Source organism: Neopelma chrysocephalum, unplaced genomic scaffold, assembly GCF_003984885.1.
Source record: "Neopelma chrysocephalum unplaced genomic scaffold, ASM398488v2 Primary Assembly neopelma1_43, whole genome shotgun sequence".
In the NCBI taxonomy this organism is placed as follows: Eukaryota; Metazoa; Chordata; class Aves; order Passeriformes; family Pipridae; genus Neopelma; species Neopelma chrysocephalum.
Window position 1 is genome coordinate 22,975,200 of NW_020897702.1, and position 16,654 is coordinate 22,991,853.

At 43.9% G+C, this 16,654-nt stretch overlaps 2 protein-coding genes across 6 annotated transcripts in view; both read right to left on the minus strand.

The window, feature by feature from the left end:
- Nucleotides 1-5,157, minus strand: part of PHC1 (polyhomeotic homolog 1) — a 23,727-nt gene extending 18,570 nt beyond the window's left edge. The window contains exons 1-3 of one of the 5 annotated variants that reach the window (XM_027677631.1): nt 4,275-5,157; nt 3,375-3,541; nt 852-957 (exon numbers count right to left, since the gene is read on the minus strand). In XM_027677631.1, coding sequence (XP_027533432.1) covers nt 852-934 — 83 coding nt within the window. In that variant the 5' untranslated portion in view covers nt 935-957; nt 3,375-3,541; nt 4,275-5,157. Of the gene's footprint in view, nt 1-851; nt 1,573-3,374; nt 3,542-4,274 lie in introns of those variants that run through there. The other 4 variants (XM_027677628.1, XM_027677625.1, XM_027677626.1 and 1 more) reach the window with 4 other exon arrangements.
- A 470-nt stretch (nt 5,158-5,627) lies between these two features.
- The window catches only part of LOC113964867 (alpha-2-macroglobulin-like protein 1), a 24,878-nt gene continuing 13,851 nt past the window's right edge, over nt 5,628-16,654 (minus strand). Inside the window, exons 20-31 of the mRNA XM_027677624.1 lie at nt 15,947-16,028; nt 15,693-15,849; nt 14,299-14,373; nt 13,408-13,561; nt 11,496-11,674; nt 10,873-11,088; nt 9,532-9,653; nt 8,701-8,791; nt 7,974-8,042; nt 7,626-7,728; nt 6,401-6,442; nt 5,628-6,044 (exon numbers count right to left, since the gene is read on the minus strand). Of these exons, the coding sequence (XP_027533425.1) occupies nt 6,019-6,044; nt 6,401-6,442; nt 7,626-7,728; nt 7,974-8,042; nt 8,701-8,791; nt 9,532-9,653; nt 10,873-11,088; nt 11,496-11,674; nt 13,408-13,561; nt 14,299-14,373; nt 15,693-15,849; nt 15,947-16,028 (1,316 nt within the window). The 3' untranslated portion in view covers nt 5,628-6,018. The remainder of the gene's footprint in view (nt 6,045-6,400; nt 6,443-7,625; nt 7,729-7,973; nt 8,043-8,700; nt 8,792-9,531; nt 9,654-10,872; nt 11,089-11,495; nt 11,675-13,407; nt 13,562-14,298; nt 14,374-15,692; nt 15,850-15,946; nt 16,029-16,654) is intronic.

The window sequence follows — 16,654 nt, forward strand, 5'->3', positions numbered from 1 at the left end:
GCCGGGGGCGGGACCTGCCGGCGGCTCCCGGCGGGGCCGCGCTGTGGTGGGGCGGCCCCGGAGGCGGAGGGCGGGATGCGTGCCCGCTCAGCCCCCGCTCCCCCCTTATTCTTTTTTTATTTGCATCCCTTTTTTAATCCCTTTTTTTTTTAATTTTTTTTTTTTTTAAATCTCGGCCTCCGGGGCTCCCCCGGCGCTCCGTCACTTCCTCCCTTGAGGCGCTTCCGGGCACGTGGTGTCCTTCCCTGGGCGCCGCTTGCCCGTTGCCCTGGTGACGGGAGCGGGAGCCTGGCGGGACGCGGGGTCGGGAGCGGCGGGAACGGCTGGATCGGCCGCTCGGCACCGCACTCGCGGCTCCGTGCTGGGCCTGCAGGGGTGGAGGACCGAGGCATAGAGGTGTTGATAAGCATCACAGCCCGGTGGTTCGGCAGGCACAGAGTGCTTTTCGCCGACCTGAGCAGATGTCCCCTGTGCTGGGGACACTTCACTGTCGGTCCTTCTGGAGACTGGTTAACCTTGTTAAACATTAGTAGCTTTGTGTATCACAGAATCACCGAATCAGTTCGGTTGGAAAATACCCCTGAGATCATCGAGTCCAACCTATGACCAAACACCACCATGTGAACTAGACCATGCACTAAGTACCATGTCCACTCTTCCCTTAAACACCTCCAGGGCTAGTGACTCCACCACCTCCCTGGGCAGCCCATTCCAATATCTGATCACCCTGAAGAAATTCCTCTCAATGCCCAGCCTAAACCTCCCCTGGGGCAGCTTAAGATGATGTCCTCTTGTCCTGTCACCCTCTGCCCTGGAGAATAATGTAGGTTGTAAGCTGCTTGTGTTGGTACCTGGAACAAGCTTTGCTGAACAAACAGAACACAGAGGTAATGATGGTGCCTGGGAGGTTTTCTGCCCGTGTCATGTACAGCATATGCAGAGATGCACAGTGGAGACCTGCACAAACAGGGTAAAGAAACCACAGTGCCAAAGATTGCTGTCAGCTTTTAGACGGGAAGCTATGCTATGCAGGCACTTGGACCTCACTTCCCTTGATTATTCTCAAAGAGCATCAGTTTGTTGCCTGTCAGTTGCCTGGCTTAGGGTAAGAGTGGTTGATTATGGCAAACTTGTTAAGTTTTAACAATAATGTTGTAATCATTAGATGACAAGTAGAGAGAACTATTTACAAGAGCATGTAATGACAGGACAAGGGACAATAGTTTCAAGCTGAGAGAGAAGATTTAGATTAGACATTAGGAAGAAATTCTTCACTGTGAGGGTGGTGAAGAATGGCACAGGTTGCCCAGAGTAGTTGTGGCTGCCCCATCCCTGGGAGTGTTCAAGGCCAGGTTGGATAGGGCTTTGAGCAACCTGATCCAGTGAAAAGTGTTCCTGCACATAGCAGGAGTGTCAGAACTAGATGATCTTTAATGTCCCTTCCAACCCAAACCATTCTATGATTCTATGATCAATATATTTGTTTCTAAGAAAATGACAAATGTCCATCGGGTCAGACCAGTGGCTCATCTAGATGAGAGCTGGTGAATTTCCTTTAAGGATGACAGCTCATGAACCAAGGACGGGTGGGATGAAACAAAAGAGAAGCAGAAATTAATCATGCTCCATCTACGTATACAAGATGCAGAAGCTCAAGCACCACAGAGGCTATGAGCAGCATAAATGCTCCTGCAAATGACATGTTTGAGCTTCATGTTGCAAGAACATTCCATCTGGCTCTGTAATGATAGTGCCAGGCTATCAATTCGCAGGAGATAATTTCCATTATCAATTGGAGTCGATTTCCATTGACTTAGCATCACAAAATAACATTTGCTGCTGCCTGAAAAGCAGCAAAACACACTGTGCAGGAGGGCATTTGGGCTGTTACCAAACATACCTGCTCTAAATGCTGAGAGTTCATTCTTAATTCAGATGGAAAACTGGCTGATTTTTAAGGAGATATGTAAGGTTATTCAAAACAAAAGGTCAGATAGTGAACAAAGAAACAATGACAAGGCAGGGAACCCAGCTAACAGTAATCCCCCTGAATCAACCACTCCTAAAACCCACAACAACTGGATGAACGACTAAGCCATTTGTCCCTGTTGCAAAACCCACTGAAGTGGATTCAAGGGAGGAAACTCTCTGGAATGTATGCAAATGAAGGGGAGTTACTGCAATAGGACTAGGAGGAAATACCGTAATAAAGAGGCTTTAGGACTTACTGGGGGGTGCTTGGAGGCCAGGGGTGCTGTTGGAATCGATAAAGAGAATTTGAGGATTTACAAATCTACACTGGTGAGCCTAGGGTAAAAATCACAGACAGGGAAATGGAGGGATCAAGGTGGATCAAATGCAGAGAAGATAGGGATAAACAAAACCAGTCAACTGCAATCAGTATGTTTGCCCAAGTTTTGCATCTGATCACCACAGCCTGTACTATATTTCTAATAAATTATTTAAATTATTTCCTGTGTGATCATGCTCTCTGTTGTGTACATGTGGTCTGTCTAGTCAGCAAGTAGGATGAAAGGTTTGTAGGGCCAGATACCTGAGACCTATGAAGGCACATTTCTTTGGGCTCTGGTCCTTAGGAACAGGATCAGGCTGGTGACACTGTGCTTATATGGATGCCTTTGAAATACTGTCTCCTGACAGCATTAACCTGTGTGTGTATATCTGTTGTGAACTTGCACACCACCCTGCTACTGCTGGAATGTGTAACAAGTAAGCTCTCACTCATCTCCATTGACCCAGCAAAAAAGGAAGCCACTGGATCTTTCAGTCCACCAAATTCAGCTGCCCTTAGTACTTTTTAGGGAAAGCAAGTGCACCTGGCCAATATGTACAATCCATTTCCCTTGTTCTACTCCCATATTCAAGCATGGTAGTAGGGATGGTGGAGGGTACATCACAACCTGTTTCATTTGGCGTAGACTGGTTTTCCGTTAGATTATCAGGAAGGTTTTTGAACCTAATGATACCTTTGGCTTCCGTAACTCTTGTAGCAGCAAGTTCTTGGAATCTAAAGTACCTTTTTTTGTTGTTTTAAATTGATTACCAACTAGTTTCATTACATGCCCCCAGTCTGCCATGGAAAGATTTGCTGAAGAGCTGTTTTCCATGCACTTTATCCACCACCTTCCTTATTTTTGTGAATATTGGTACTTCTTCTCTACAAATTCTGCTCATTTTGCTCACCAAATGATGGGATCCCAGACTTTTTAGTGTCTCCTGATAAAGCATTTTTTCCATCCCATAATTGTTTTCACCGAGGCTCGTGCTGCAAATTGTGAGACTGGCTTAGAGGGTCTGGCTGGAAACCTGTCAGATTCTTTGCCTAAAAATGAGGCATTTCACAGATAACTCACGTTTTAGATGCAGATCTTTCTAGCTCTGGGTTCTGCAGGAAGAAGCATTTTCATTCCAATTACCTTTTTTTTTTTTGGTTCCGATCCATTTTAGAAAAGGAATTTTTTGTCTGGAGAAATGGCATCTTGCAGAGCAAGCCACGGAGCGATGGTGACACTCAGTGGCCCTGGAGGAAAAGTGCACCTTCTGAGTTCACGGGGTTTTTTTTCCAATTTATCAGGAAGACAGTGGTAGCAAATGAACCTTATACACAGGTGAGTGAACAGCACTTAGCAAAAGGATGAGCCTGCATACTGTGTCATATGGATTCATATAGTACAGGCATATAAATGAACATCTAGCCTGCTGTCTGAGATGCTAGTTACCAGATTCCCTGTTAGCTGCCTCCCGTACTATGCTCTTCTAGACCTTGTTTTTTCACAAGCTGAAGTTGCAACCTTTGCAGGAAATTTCCCAGTTGACTCCAGACCATCTGAGCAACCAAGATCCACATAGCAGCTGTGGTGAGGTGATGGGAGGAAGTTCCCTGGCCATCTGCCCCACCTTTGCTTACACATAGCAAAGGTTCCTTTCTTGCACTGGAATATATATCCTGTGGATGTCACTAAGGACAGGGAGCACCTTTCAACAGTCAGAAGAACTGAGCAAGCATCAGACTGCCCACTCAGAACAGATTAGCTCCCTAATGTTTGCTCCAAGAGGCAGAAACCTCACTGACTTTTACTGTACACTCCTATCTTAAGGAAGCTTGCCACACAGCAGCTCTTTTTCAACTCTCTGCTTTGTCAGCTTCCTCAGACCCTCTCAACTGCAGCTGAACAACTTCAATCTGATTTGAAACCACAGACTGGAAATATCTGTTTGTATTCTTATTTCACATACTTGGTTTTCTTACTTACCTAGTCCGCACAGGTACAAGGTGACAAGACTTCCTATCATCAGCAGCAGAGTAATCTTGGTGGGCCTTCTTCTATTTAGACCTAATTTTATGGTCAGCTGATCATATAACCTGTAAAACAGACCCCTGACACCTGTCTATTTAGAGGCAAGACAGCCTGGCTCATGGCCACAATGAGCACACTAGGCTACAGGCTTCAGGTTTTATTTATAACCTCGCTATCTGAAGTTTAACCAGAACAGAGGACCTTGATCCTGAAGCTCTTTCAGTCCAGTCCAAATATGCAGAGGAAGAAACTTGCCAGGAAGGCAACTGAAAGATTGCAGGTCCCACTTTGCTCCCTTGGCAGAGCACCATCAAACAGTCTCTTGAATCCTGCAATGTCTTGGAAGGGACAATGCTAGGGGAAAAACCCTTGGAGGCCTGTTCAGTTCCTTCACATTTTTACTTACTTGAGGTAAGCCCTGTCCTCTTTTTGTATCAGTTGTCCACAGAAGGAATCACTTGGTTCCTCAGGTTTTCTACCTCACTTAAATGCTTCCTAAGCACTGCTGTGAGACTTTTATTTTCCTTTTTTCCTGTCCCTACTGGACACCCTCAAAAGTAATGATGAGTAGGAGTGCAAGTGTTTACTGCCCTTTTGCAAGCTGTGTTGATCAGCCAAAGGGCTGCTAGACAGGAATCTCACAAACAACTCTGGTCACATGACCTGCTTCATTTTATGTTTCTTTTTCTCCTTTTTTTTTTTTTGTTGTCTCCTAGGTACTTCCTCTTTAGAAGCATCATCACTTTCCAAATTCATAGCTCACCTTGTTCACTTCTTCTCCATTGGCCCTGGGCTTGTTGACTTCATAGCTTTACTTCATATTTATGGCACGACTGTCCTGGTAACTTCTTTTTTGGTAATCAGCTCTGCAAAACTAGCACCCATTTTTTCTTATCTAGTAGCCCATCTTTTATGTGCGACCTTGCTAATGTCAATGCATATTCTGATGAGCCATCTGCATACCCTATTCTCCTGTTGTATGTGTTGCATCCTGAAAGTCCTCAGATTGTTTTCTTTTTTAAGTAGTGCCACAGGTAAGGATTAGTCATTTGGGTTAATGTCTTGACATGATGGGACTGGGTGTTGCCAGAGCCTAAACATGCAGTGAACTTGGAGTGGGTGTTATTTTGGTCTCATGGCCTTCCATCCTGAGGCATTGTTGCACAGTCCTTTTCTGTCTGAATGAACTGGTAAAGTATTTCTTCCTTAGCCTTCCCTTGCCTGTTCCTAATCCTCAGTTACGACAGAAAGATGAGGCACAGGGCCATGCAGTAAACCAGAGCAGGGTTCAAAAGGGTGGGGGTTTTGGTTGGGGTTTTTTTTGTTTGGTTGGTTGGTTGGGGTTTTTTGGTTTGGTTTTTTTTTTGCTTGGAGTTTGGTTGTGGACTGTTGTGTTAACTAAATTGAATGGGACTTGGGGAGGAGAGAGAGAGTTAAACCACTGTAGTGACGAAAAGCAAAGTATGTAACCATGATGGGCACAATTCTCTTTTTCAGACATTGAAATCTTCATCAACTGTAAAGTCACTGCCTTTTTTCCAGGTTGCACATACTTTATTTCACTTGATCCCCCAAACTACTGTGTATCAAGCCAGGTTTCACACAGAAATTTAGGGCATAGATGAAAGGAAATAGGGTGTTTCCAAAACAGCAGGTAAGAGCAATGAAGTTTTTCTTATGGAACCAGAGCCAGAGCATACTAGTAAGAAACCTTCTTCGAGACATCTGTGAAAAGAAAGAGGAAAGAAAAGGCAAAGTGCTTGATGAATTTTAAGGAAGCTCTCTAAGGACTAAAAGATCTTAGGGGATGAGTTTTCAACATCCTTTTATCATTGACATAGGCAATTCCAGTTGCATTCAGATTTGGGATGCTGTGAGGACCGCACATGTGAGGAGTGTACGGAAGTGAAATAAAAATAGATCCTTTTAACCTTCCATGGTATGCTCAACCATAGTCCAAGAAGGCCCTACATCACATGATGGGATTAAATACAGAGCAGAGGTGGGATGCTTTGTTTGCTTACCACCAGTCCTCTGCTCTGTTCCAACTGTTCCCACCTTGGAAGCCTGTTAACACTAACCTGAACTGCAAGGGAAAACATATTCTCTTGCTGTGCGTTCATCTGTAGAAACAAAAGAGAAAAGGTGGTAAGCTGCAGAACTGCATGGTAGGGTAGTGCCAAGCTTCTTTCTCTGTGACACAACCATCCCACTACCTTAATGTTTCACTCTTTAGACTGTAAATGTAGGAACAAAAAAGTGTCTACAGTGAGTCAGACCAATGGTCTGTCTCCCCAGCATGTGTCCCATACAACTGTGAAAGATCATCCTATGCATTGTACCTTGTAATGCAAGGACATTTTTTATAAACAGAGAAACTTTCAGTAGTGTGTCTCAATAGCCTTGCCTATTTACTGATAATTAGTATTTTCATGTCAGGTAACACTTTTTAATTTTTATGTACTAAGCACAAAAATTCTTGTACGGGATGAAATAGCAAAGAGAGACCATATGAGGTGACAATATTTAGATGTGTAATGGCTGGATTAAGAAGTGTCCTCCTCTTCTTGCCATGGTGTTGAAGGGGGAAAAAGAATGAAACTTAGTATAAAACATGTAGGCCTGTGGTACTGCTTTCTAAATCATCAGTGGCAGTTTTTCCATTTTGTTCTCAAATTTTTTTTTTTAAATAATTGTTAATGTTCCATCTGCTGTTTTGTCTCATACCTAGCACAGAAAAGAGACTCAAAATGACAAAAAGATCTCTCTTCTGCGTGCTGATAATTCATTTAGAGCTTTAAAGGCTAACAAATTATTTTCCTATTATCCTCTGAGACATGGAAGAACCCAATGGATGGTAGGATTGTTACACTATACATGAAAAGCATACAACTAAATTCTGCCTTCTAATGGATCAGGGTGGCACTATGTAATATGGATTTGAAATAAATGCCTAAGTATTCTCTAGAGAGCTAAAGAACTGGAAAAGACATGGCAAGTTGACAGAGAAGTCTTTTTTCCACAGAGATGTCGCTTGAAGCTAGAGGAAGTAAACAGTGTGTCATTTTGAACACATAACATCCTACAACATAATCATAGTGCCAGGCAGTCTCATCTCAAGAACTTTTCTAAGTAAGCAGTTCTGCTACTTGAATGTTAAAGTCTTGCATGGAGGAAACCCAAGCTTGAAGTTGCAGGAGGAAGTGCACTGGAATAAGAGGGGTAAGGGAATAAGGGTCACAGACAGAATTATGTCTGACTGTGTGGTATAATAGTTACTCTTTGCTAGTGTCAGTGAAATCTCACCTGGCTTATAGTAGTCATAGACATGCACTGTTGCTGCTTTCAGATTCTGCACTTCAACGTCTTGTTCCACTGAGATGTTAAGCTTCAGAGAAGTCTCACCCAGCTGAAAAGGAGTAAGCAGAAATGCACTGGTCATCTCAAAGTCATCTACACACCAGCTTTACTCCTTCTCCATCAGAGCTTTCTTTCTCTGTCTTTCCAGGTTCTTCCACCCTTTTCCTCTTTGGCCAAAATTTCACCCCACTTGATCAGACTAGAAATTTGTATTTCTGATCTGTGAAAGTCCCAATGCAAAGTACTTAAATTGCTACTTCTTGAATGGTCAGTTCCCTGTGTTCTTCCTCTTACCTCTTCCAAGTAGATTGTGACTTGGTCTGGTTTTATCTCTGTCTTTTTCACTAGGGGTATCTTTTCCAGCTGTATTGGAACGCAAGAGATGAGCTTGGTTAACATCAGCATATTGGCCTTCTCTGTCTCACACCAGGTTTGGTACTTGTCAGTGAACCACTGTTGACTAAAGCACTAAGCCTAGTCAGGCCTGCATTCCTCAGCTATAATGGCATTGAGATTGTTGGGAGCACAAGAGGCGTTAGAAAACATTTTTTCAGATTTGGATCAAGTGTCCTTGAACCATGTTCCTACTTTCAGTACTTGTATCAAAGGGAAAGATGGTTATTAGGAAGCTATGATGGATCTTCCTAGCTATCACCTGGAACAATGGAGCATGCCATAAGAGATTCAACACCATTTTATGGAATATCCCTTACAGAGGCACTGGCAACTGCAAATGGTCTCAGGTGATTCTAACTAGGTGCTTTTCAGCTCCTCTCTAACTTCTTACTGCATATGCAATCCTTACTACTCAACATGAAAAACTGCACAATTAGTTGTGTAAGTGGAAAGTTGCCTTGTGAAATAGCCCTCTATATTTGCACTTGCTTAGTTTACTTAATTTTTAGTAAGATAAGTAGTTACCATTCTTCAGCAATTCTTACGTCTTTGGATATTTCTGGCTGAGCTACATCTGGAAAACAGATTTTGCTATCTTCAAGGAAGGCCAGAGGAAAAGTCTTACCTCTTTCAAAGAGCTCTGCACAGGAATGAACCCTGACAGCATTTCCACCTCCACCAGGGCCATGTTACTGGTCCCACGGTCCCCTACATAACTGAAAAGAGTCAGGAGAGAAGCACATTAGATGTGAAAAGCATCATAGCATTTCCAGGAGATACTAATGGACCCTGCTCTACAGTGATATGAAAGCTCAGTAGCATGTATACCTGATGGGAGAAAGGGACAAAAAAATCGCCCCCATCTACTCATTTAGTATGGAGACAGACTGTGCAGCAAATGTGTTATGGTTAATGTGTTAATGCTTCATGTTGCCTTCTCCAACATATGTAAGTGACCTTTGCTGTTACAGGTTGAGAGCGGCAATGTTCTCTTTCAGTAAGGACAGTAAGGCATGGAGAATATGGATCAAAACTCTCATCCTAAACAGATACATGCAAGTGAAATATGGATAGGGACTGGAGTTTCTGATGTCTAGTTCCAGCAGAGGTTCCCACTACCTAGGATAATGCATCTCAGGGCTGCTTCAGCCCAGGCTGTCAAGTGTCCCACAGGGTGGGAGCTCTGGCTGTTGGGAATGCTGCCGTCTCATCTCCTAGTGCTCTGGGGGCTGCTGATCTGCTCCATGCTGACTGAGATAGTTGCTGTGGTTCTGCAAGACCCTGCCAGGGCATTACCATGCTCCTCCTGGCCTTAATTCTCAGTTAACAATCTCTTTGGGATCTATGGAGAAGAAGAGATCATCCCTGTGTCTTTATTTCCATGGACAGGGTTCTGGTCATACAACTGGGTTCCCAATTCTTTACACTGAAGAAGGAGCCTCAAGGGATTTCATACCTGACAGACACATGGATGTCAAGCTCTTTCCTGACACTATCACATTCTCTTGGTACTGTTTCCACATCCAGGACAAAGACCTCTTCTGTTTTTGGTGGTGGGGTGTTATAGTACAAAGTGGTCTGGGAGAGAAAACAGGGAGGTGGGGGAGAAAACATCTCTGTGAAGTCCCCAAAGCTTCCCTGAGTGATCTAAAGGATTACCTGTGCCTCCAGCTTTTAACGAATAACCAGTGGCTAACACAGTTGGAGCCAGATGCACTTTCTGTTTGGAGATGTGCTGATTAGCACATAGCATCAGATACACCTGCCAAATGTAACCCTCAGCGTGGAGATTCAGCCATCTGTGATACAAGGCCTCATTCAGTCTCATTGGAAAAAAATACTGTTAAGGTGTAAGAAAGTACATTAGCTAAGACACTGCCCCACAAGGAGAAAGAAGTGTAACTGTTAACTCTTGACATGCTAATAGTAGTTCTAGGTCTCCAAAGGAAAAATACTGGCAAAACAAGTATAAACCCCAAAAGAACGATAGAAAGAACAAAGAATCAGAAGAGGAAAACTCAGGAAGACAGACGATCACAGTCCTCCAAAGAGAATCTTCCTCCATCTGCCTGGTGACTGATGGTTTGGCCAGCAGATACTCATCAGATGTCTTATGTTTATTTACTATATTCAAGTAGTATGAGTCCCAGTTACCTCCTACATGCATTAACAATAAATAATTTTTGAGTCCTCTTGTCTATACACTGCTTGCAGTTTCTCCATGAGTATCATAAGAGATGGCTGAACAGAAGTGATCCAGTAAGGGAGGTTTTCACAGGGAGTGGCTTGAATTCCTTGCTGCATGAATGGCTCATAAGTGGATCATTATCATGACTGCCAGAAAAATAAGACGTATCCTCCTGATGGACCAGTTGTGTTGGTGTACTGGAATAAGAAGACCTTGGTACTACATCACTCCTCATCTCTGCGTGTGATAACAACCCAAGGAATATCACATATTCAGAAGCTTGACATCAGCAACATACATTCAAAATAGAAGCAGGTACTGTTCTGTGTCTTACTACTTCTGACTTCAGATCTGATGGTCTTTTAACAATAACATGGCTCTGTAGCATGGGACAGCAAAGCTTAGACATATCTGAGAAGAAGATACCAGAGATGGTTGCAGTGAAAGCATGACAACACAGTATACCTGAGTGCCTTCAAGCTTGGCATGATTCTGCCTAGAAAGCAAAATCCTACTCAGAATTTGAGGCTATAGTGCCTGCTTGGAGCCAAGCCTCACTTCAATAATCAGAGGCAAAGCCTGACAGCTCTGTTCCTTATGTATACGCACCTGTACATAAACGCAGCCACTGCCAGTTGCTTGCACTGTGTACGTCCCTGGGACAGCAAGGAGAGATGCCTGATGCAGGACCAACTTGTTGTTCCTGTGCACATGAAACTCCAGTGGAGAAGCCTCCTTGCCTTTCACCGTCACCTTTACATCTCTGATCTCCTGAGGAATCAGGGCTGCATACTGAGCAAGGGCCTGCAGGCTAACAACTGTGTCCTAAAGGTAAAGAAAGAGTCACTTTGCTGTGGAACTGTGCAGTACAAGATCCAGCACACTAGTTCAGACACTGCAGGGAGAACCACAGTCCTTATGGCCCGGATTCACATTCTGACACAAGTGGGCTCTATACCATTAATGTATAGGTCTATGCCACAGGCAGCAGAATGACCTCTGTTACCTGGAAAGGGTAGCTTCTGAGCCCTGGGATTAGCAGTCCCAGGCCCTCGGTAATCCCAATTACACTACACAGAAAAGAGTTTCCCCATGGCACTCCCTTTTCCAAGCAGGGCTCATATACATTTGTCAGTGAAGGATGGATCTAGAGTGACATGCATATGAGAGATGTGCATACCACTCCAGCCACAGCATCTCTCTTTCTCCCATGATTTTCCATGGTTTATTACCTGTGTGGAAGCAAATCCTCCAAAGCCATTTCTCTGTCTACTGAGCCAGCGCACAAGCTTGCTCATTGATGCTTCATTGAGTGACGAGTCTGGTTTGGAGACATGAGCCAGGACAATGTAGGCTACTGTCTCAATCATAGAAGAAGATTCTTCACCACTGGAATGTGATGTCAGGAGCTCCGCTGATGGGGGAAGAAACATGTGGAAGAGAAGAACTGTAGATCCCTATGAACATCAGCTTCTTCTGTGCTGAGACTCTTTGAGGACTGACAGTTTCCTGTACAGCATCAGAAATGCAAGTGCCTTTCTGGGGTACCTCGGAGTGCAGAAACCAATACATCCTTGTTTTTTTTTTACCTTGAAAGGGCCAGCTATCTATTTCTTCCTTTGAAAACACCGATACATCCAGGCCCCAAATCCTCAAACCAGTTTCTCTAGAAAACAATTCCCCTAGAAACTGATAAACTCTGAACACAGGTTCTCTGTTTAAAGTACACTCCAAATCTTATTCAGCTCTGTGTATATTCAAAGCTATGTCTCCAAGCTTCAGCATTTTTGCCGTTTCTGCTTTTACCTAGCATAGTCTAATAGGACCCCCTGTGTTGAAAAACTCTAGGACTCATTTCCAGACACTTGTACCTATTGTACAAAAACTGGTCACTCTTTGAGGGAGAATCGCTGTCAGGCTACTGGAGGAACAAGACTACACAACTTACTTCATTGGCATCCTCACTATGCAGTGCATAAGCTAGGACAATTTAAGCAAGAGCTGGGCTCCCACCTAAAGTCCAAGCTCAGAAGTACTGAATACATCTGAGTCTGGTCAAATATTTTGCTGCAGTGATAGTAGGGGGCTAATAAAAAATCAGATAAGAATTGAACATATTCTGCAATGGTGGAAGTGTGAAAAGCTTAAATGCTTTTAAATTCTAAGTCCGTTTTCAGAACAAACCTTCACTTTTGAAAGAAGAACCATCAAATCACTTGTTTGCATAAAAACAGCCTAAAGACTCAGGTTCTCTATGGAGGACCTCCATTACTTCATTATGTTTGTCACAGAGGAAAGTTCTTTTCTTGTTCCACAAGTATTATCACAGAGGCAGCTCTGACAAGTATTGCCTTCAGTGCGCGCAATTCTATTCCTTCCAGTTTGCCCACCAGCTGTTCTGTGAAACCAGCTGGCAGCTTGAGTGGCTATGCAGTGAGCTGCACTCTGCAGTGGTAGCTGATCAGACTGGAAAATCCTCTCTCCCTCTTTTTCTCTGTGTTATTTTTCAGCCCCCAATGTAGTTCACCATACTGCCAGACAAACAAATGTGGGGAGGAACTTAAACCAGCTCCAGTAGCATTACCAACTGTTTAACCATAGGCTTAAGTGCTTTGAACCCCCCACCTCAGCATCCACATTCAAGACAGAAGCCCATCTTTTTCCCAAGTTAAAGACACAAAAAGAAGAAAAAAAGCTCAGTAGCACAGCAATAAAGGTGCATCCACCCAAGGGCCCTCAGGTGAGTAGAGAATCAATGGGGAAGCAGTCAAAAGGTTTGAATTCTTCAAGTGCGTACCCTGACCAGCACCTGAATAAATATGGTGAGACAAGTTTCCTCCGCAAGATCTATTGTACTATGTATGAATTGCTAAAGAATGACAGGAGCACCACCGCTCAAGTAAGCATTTTGACCACACAAATTAAGCATGGATCACCTCTGTTGCTTTTGATTAGAAATTGTTTCATGGGTCTGAGAAAAGCAGAGGCTCTCACAGCTTCAATACATTATGATTTTCTGACACAAAAGCCTATTTCAGAATAGATAAATTTCCCAGACTACTGCAGTTAAACGCTACAGATATCAGAACTTAAACACAGTTGTTATTTCCAGGACTCAAAATCTTCTCAACAGCAACAACCTACCCGTTTCCTTCTCTAGCATATCCAGAAGCTGCTCTCTCATCTCCATGTCCTTACTCAGTGTGAAGACGTAAGCCATCAAAGCCTTGACATAAAGGCTTGTCTCATCAAGTGTTACATTCTTAAGACAATGTAAGGCATTATCCAACATGGTGTCCTGAAAAAGGAGCCCAAACCAAGTGAATTTCCTCTGACCAAACTAAACATTGTTGTGAACATCTATCCCAGATACATATTTACTTTATTGCTAGGATCTATCTCAGGGCTGTGGAACATGAAGTAGAGTGGACAAAACATCACTCACTGTGGGTCAAAAGCAGAGGTGTGACTGGACATATCACTGGGATAGGGGATTGCTAATATACCGGAGAATCTAGCTGTAGGAAGCATGTGGTAACACACTGGATCGGAGTTGTCAAACCTGCATGCTGTTGGTCTTGGACCCTGAAGGGGTATGGTGTTGGTTTTAGAGCTGTACCATTAAGCCTGGAATATCAGTTCTTTTTTGCTAGTGCAGTCTATGCTTATCTTGTAGATCATTGCTTTTATTTGAGGAGGGGAGGGCATTGCATACCTGAAAGGGGGCCTATTTTTTTCCTTTAGTTTAATGAACACTATTGCCTTTCCCCAAGCCCTTTGTCATTTTCAGAGACAATTGTTTCCCCTGAGGTCAGCTGGGAAAAGCAAGTCTTTTGCTTTGCTGCAAATCAGGCCATTTATATTAAGAACTCCTTACCAAGTTCAAAATTTCCTATTGAGCTTATTGTGTATAAAGGTGGGAATGAGAGAACCTTTCAGCACCTCAAGCTGGGTTCTTCCTGAAGCCACCAGCCAGGGAAGGAATGAATGGTGGAGCAGGCTCCCAATCCCTGCAAGAGTTCAGATGTGACTTACATTTTTCTCTAGATGGAGTTCCACCAGTGCCGCAGTGATATAGGCTGTTAATGAGATTGTATCGTCCACACCACCCTGCAAGCACAGAGATAATCATCAGAGAAGTACAAACCCAACAACTGCTTGCCTGTCATTGTATAGCCACTGAAACTGCCTATGGATGACCTCTTTGAGGGAGTACAGTAGCATGCTTGTTGAGGGCAGTCTCAGAGCTGTGTTGTGCATACAGCCTAGGCATCATGGAAGGGCATGAAGCAAACTGTTAAGCAATGTATTTTATTAAAAATTAAATATCTTACAACTGTACACTTGAACAAAGTGTGCAGGATTTGCACACAAGAAGTTATGCAAGTTTACCTATAGTTCAGCTGACTATGAGAAGCTGCAGGTTAATATGTGTTAAACAGGCTTTCAGGAGCCTCTTTTCACATCAGAGAACATTAATTCTTGGGGAAGTTCTGTCTGCATCCTCAGACATGAGACAAGACTAAGTCTAAAATGAGAGGGGAAAATTGGGCTAAGATGCTAAGAAGCATTGTTCACACTGAATAGCAAAAACTTTGAAATGTAAGGCGGGCAGGGTACAAAGCCTATTCCAAAAAGTTCAAATGGAAAGCTCAGGCTGCGAAATTAATGAAAGCCAGACAAGGACGAACAGTCTACATGTACACCCTGGTTTTATTTTGCACTGCACCCATATTTTAAGAAAAAAAGCATAGCCCTTTGCTTTCCGAAAGTGGCAGCCTGTTTTCTGTCATAAGCCTGCCTTGTATTTAATATGGGCAATTTTGCAATCTGACCAGTCTGGATTATTCATACCCTTACAAATGCAATGAACCCAAGTACTGCCATGCTGCATATGCACTGTTCAGTACCTAAATATTGGGACATGTACACCAGGAGTTTGGTGCATTTCCAGCTACACTGCAGGATCATTTGGGGGATGCCATAATCCAGGAGAAGTCATACTTTTTGGGTGACAGAGAGACAACTGTGTCTTCAGAGAATCCCATGTTAGAGCACCTAGAGTATTGTGCATTGTAAGGCATGAGAAGAGGGAGAATCCAGCCACGGTATTCTAGAGAAGCATTAAAATATAAAAATATTTCTGCCTGTGCCCTTGAAGTGCCTTCGCACAATTAGCTGTGTTGTCTTCTGGCTAGAGTAAAAATGAAGAAAGACTAGCAGAGGTTAAAACCTCACACAGAGGAAATGCCTGCTGTTTTAGGCCATGCTTTTTCATTCTCTTCTGGGAAGATGCCTTGGCTGTGCTAGGCCATAGAGACATTGCTTTGTGCTACTGTGCACAGTGGAAGAGCCTGGGGGAAGCAACCCTGTGCCTCACATTATGTTCCCCTTGCTCTCACTCTCACTCCCATGTCTGGCAGCCATACCTTCAAGTCATTGTTGAAGAGCTTCCCCACACTCTCAAAGCAGCCACTGGGCAGCTGGTGCTTCTGCAGCCAGAGCAGAGCACTGTGCACGTGATCCTTATCAATGTAAATGTAAGAGCTGGCTTGTCCAAAGGACCTGGCTACAAAAGCTGTCAGCCTGTGAGCAGAGCACAGAGGAATCCCATGTCACAGCCAGGAGATGAACCAGCAAGGACAATAGGTTTATGATGACAATAGCAGCTCTGGTCACTCACCATGTGTTGCCCTGGTCATCACCTTTCCCAAAGGCACTGTAGGAGCCATCGTCATGTTTGTAGAGCAGCTGACGCTGGTAACCTATGACAACAGGTGCAGGACATGACTCTCACTGTGAGGACCTTTAGCATCTCAGACTGTATCATTGCTTTGGGAAGATGGCTTCACAACAAGAGACTTCACCAGGTCCTACTGTCAAAGACATTGAGGCAAGCACACCACCACCCCACAATTGCCCATGCATCCCACAGCAACGGCATGACAAGAAGCAGTTGCACAGCACTGAAGTGCGCCATACAGCTGCTCTACACTACTGGAGCTGCTATGAGCAAGTGCTGTGGCTATCTTCCCTGCTGTTTGACAGAATGGTGACATGCTCAGCCACTTCATGTCTCCCCATGCTCCAGTGAGCCCTCACAGGCCCTTGCCATGAATAAAAAGAGCAGTAGGAGTGAGGAGGAAGGCATTTCCTAGAGGGGACCAAAATTAAACACTATTTGTTTTTCAGCACTTCCCCTAGCCCTCTTGGGAATCCAGAAAACACTTTTTATGGGACGTACAGGAAGCAACAAGGCCATGCCTTTAAGCTCTAAGGCCAGAATGCTGTCTGCATCTGTTCACTCTCCCTACACTCTCTCCATGGCCACATTGTTTACCCCCTGCTTTGCCTCTCTGCTGCCACTGTTCTCTTGGAAGGTCCCCCTCTC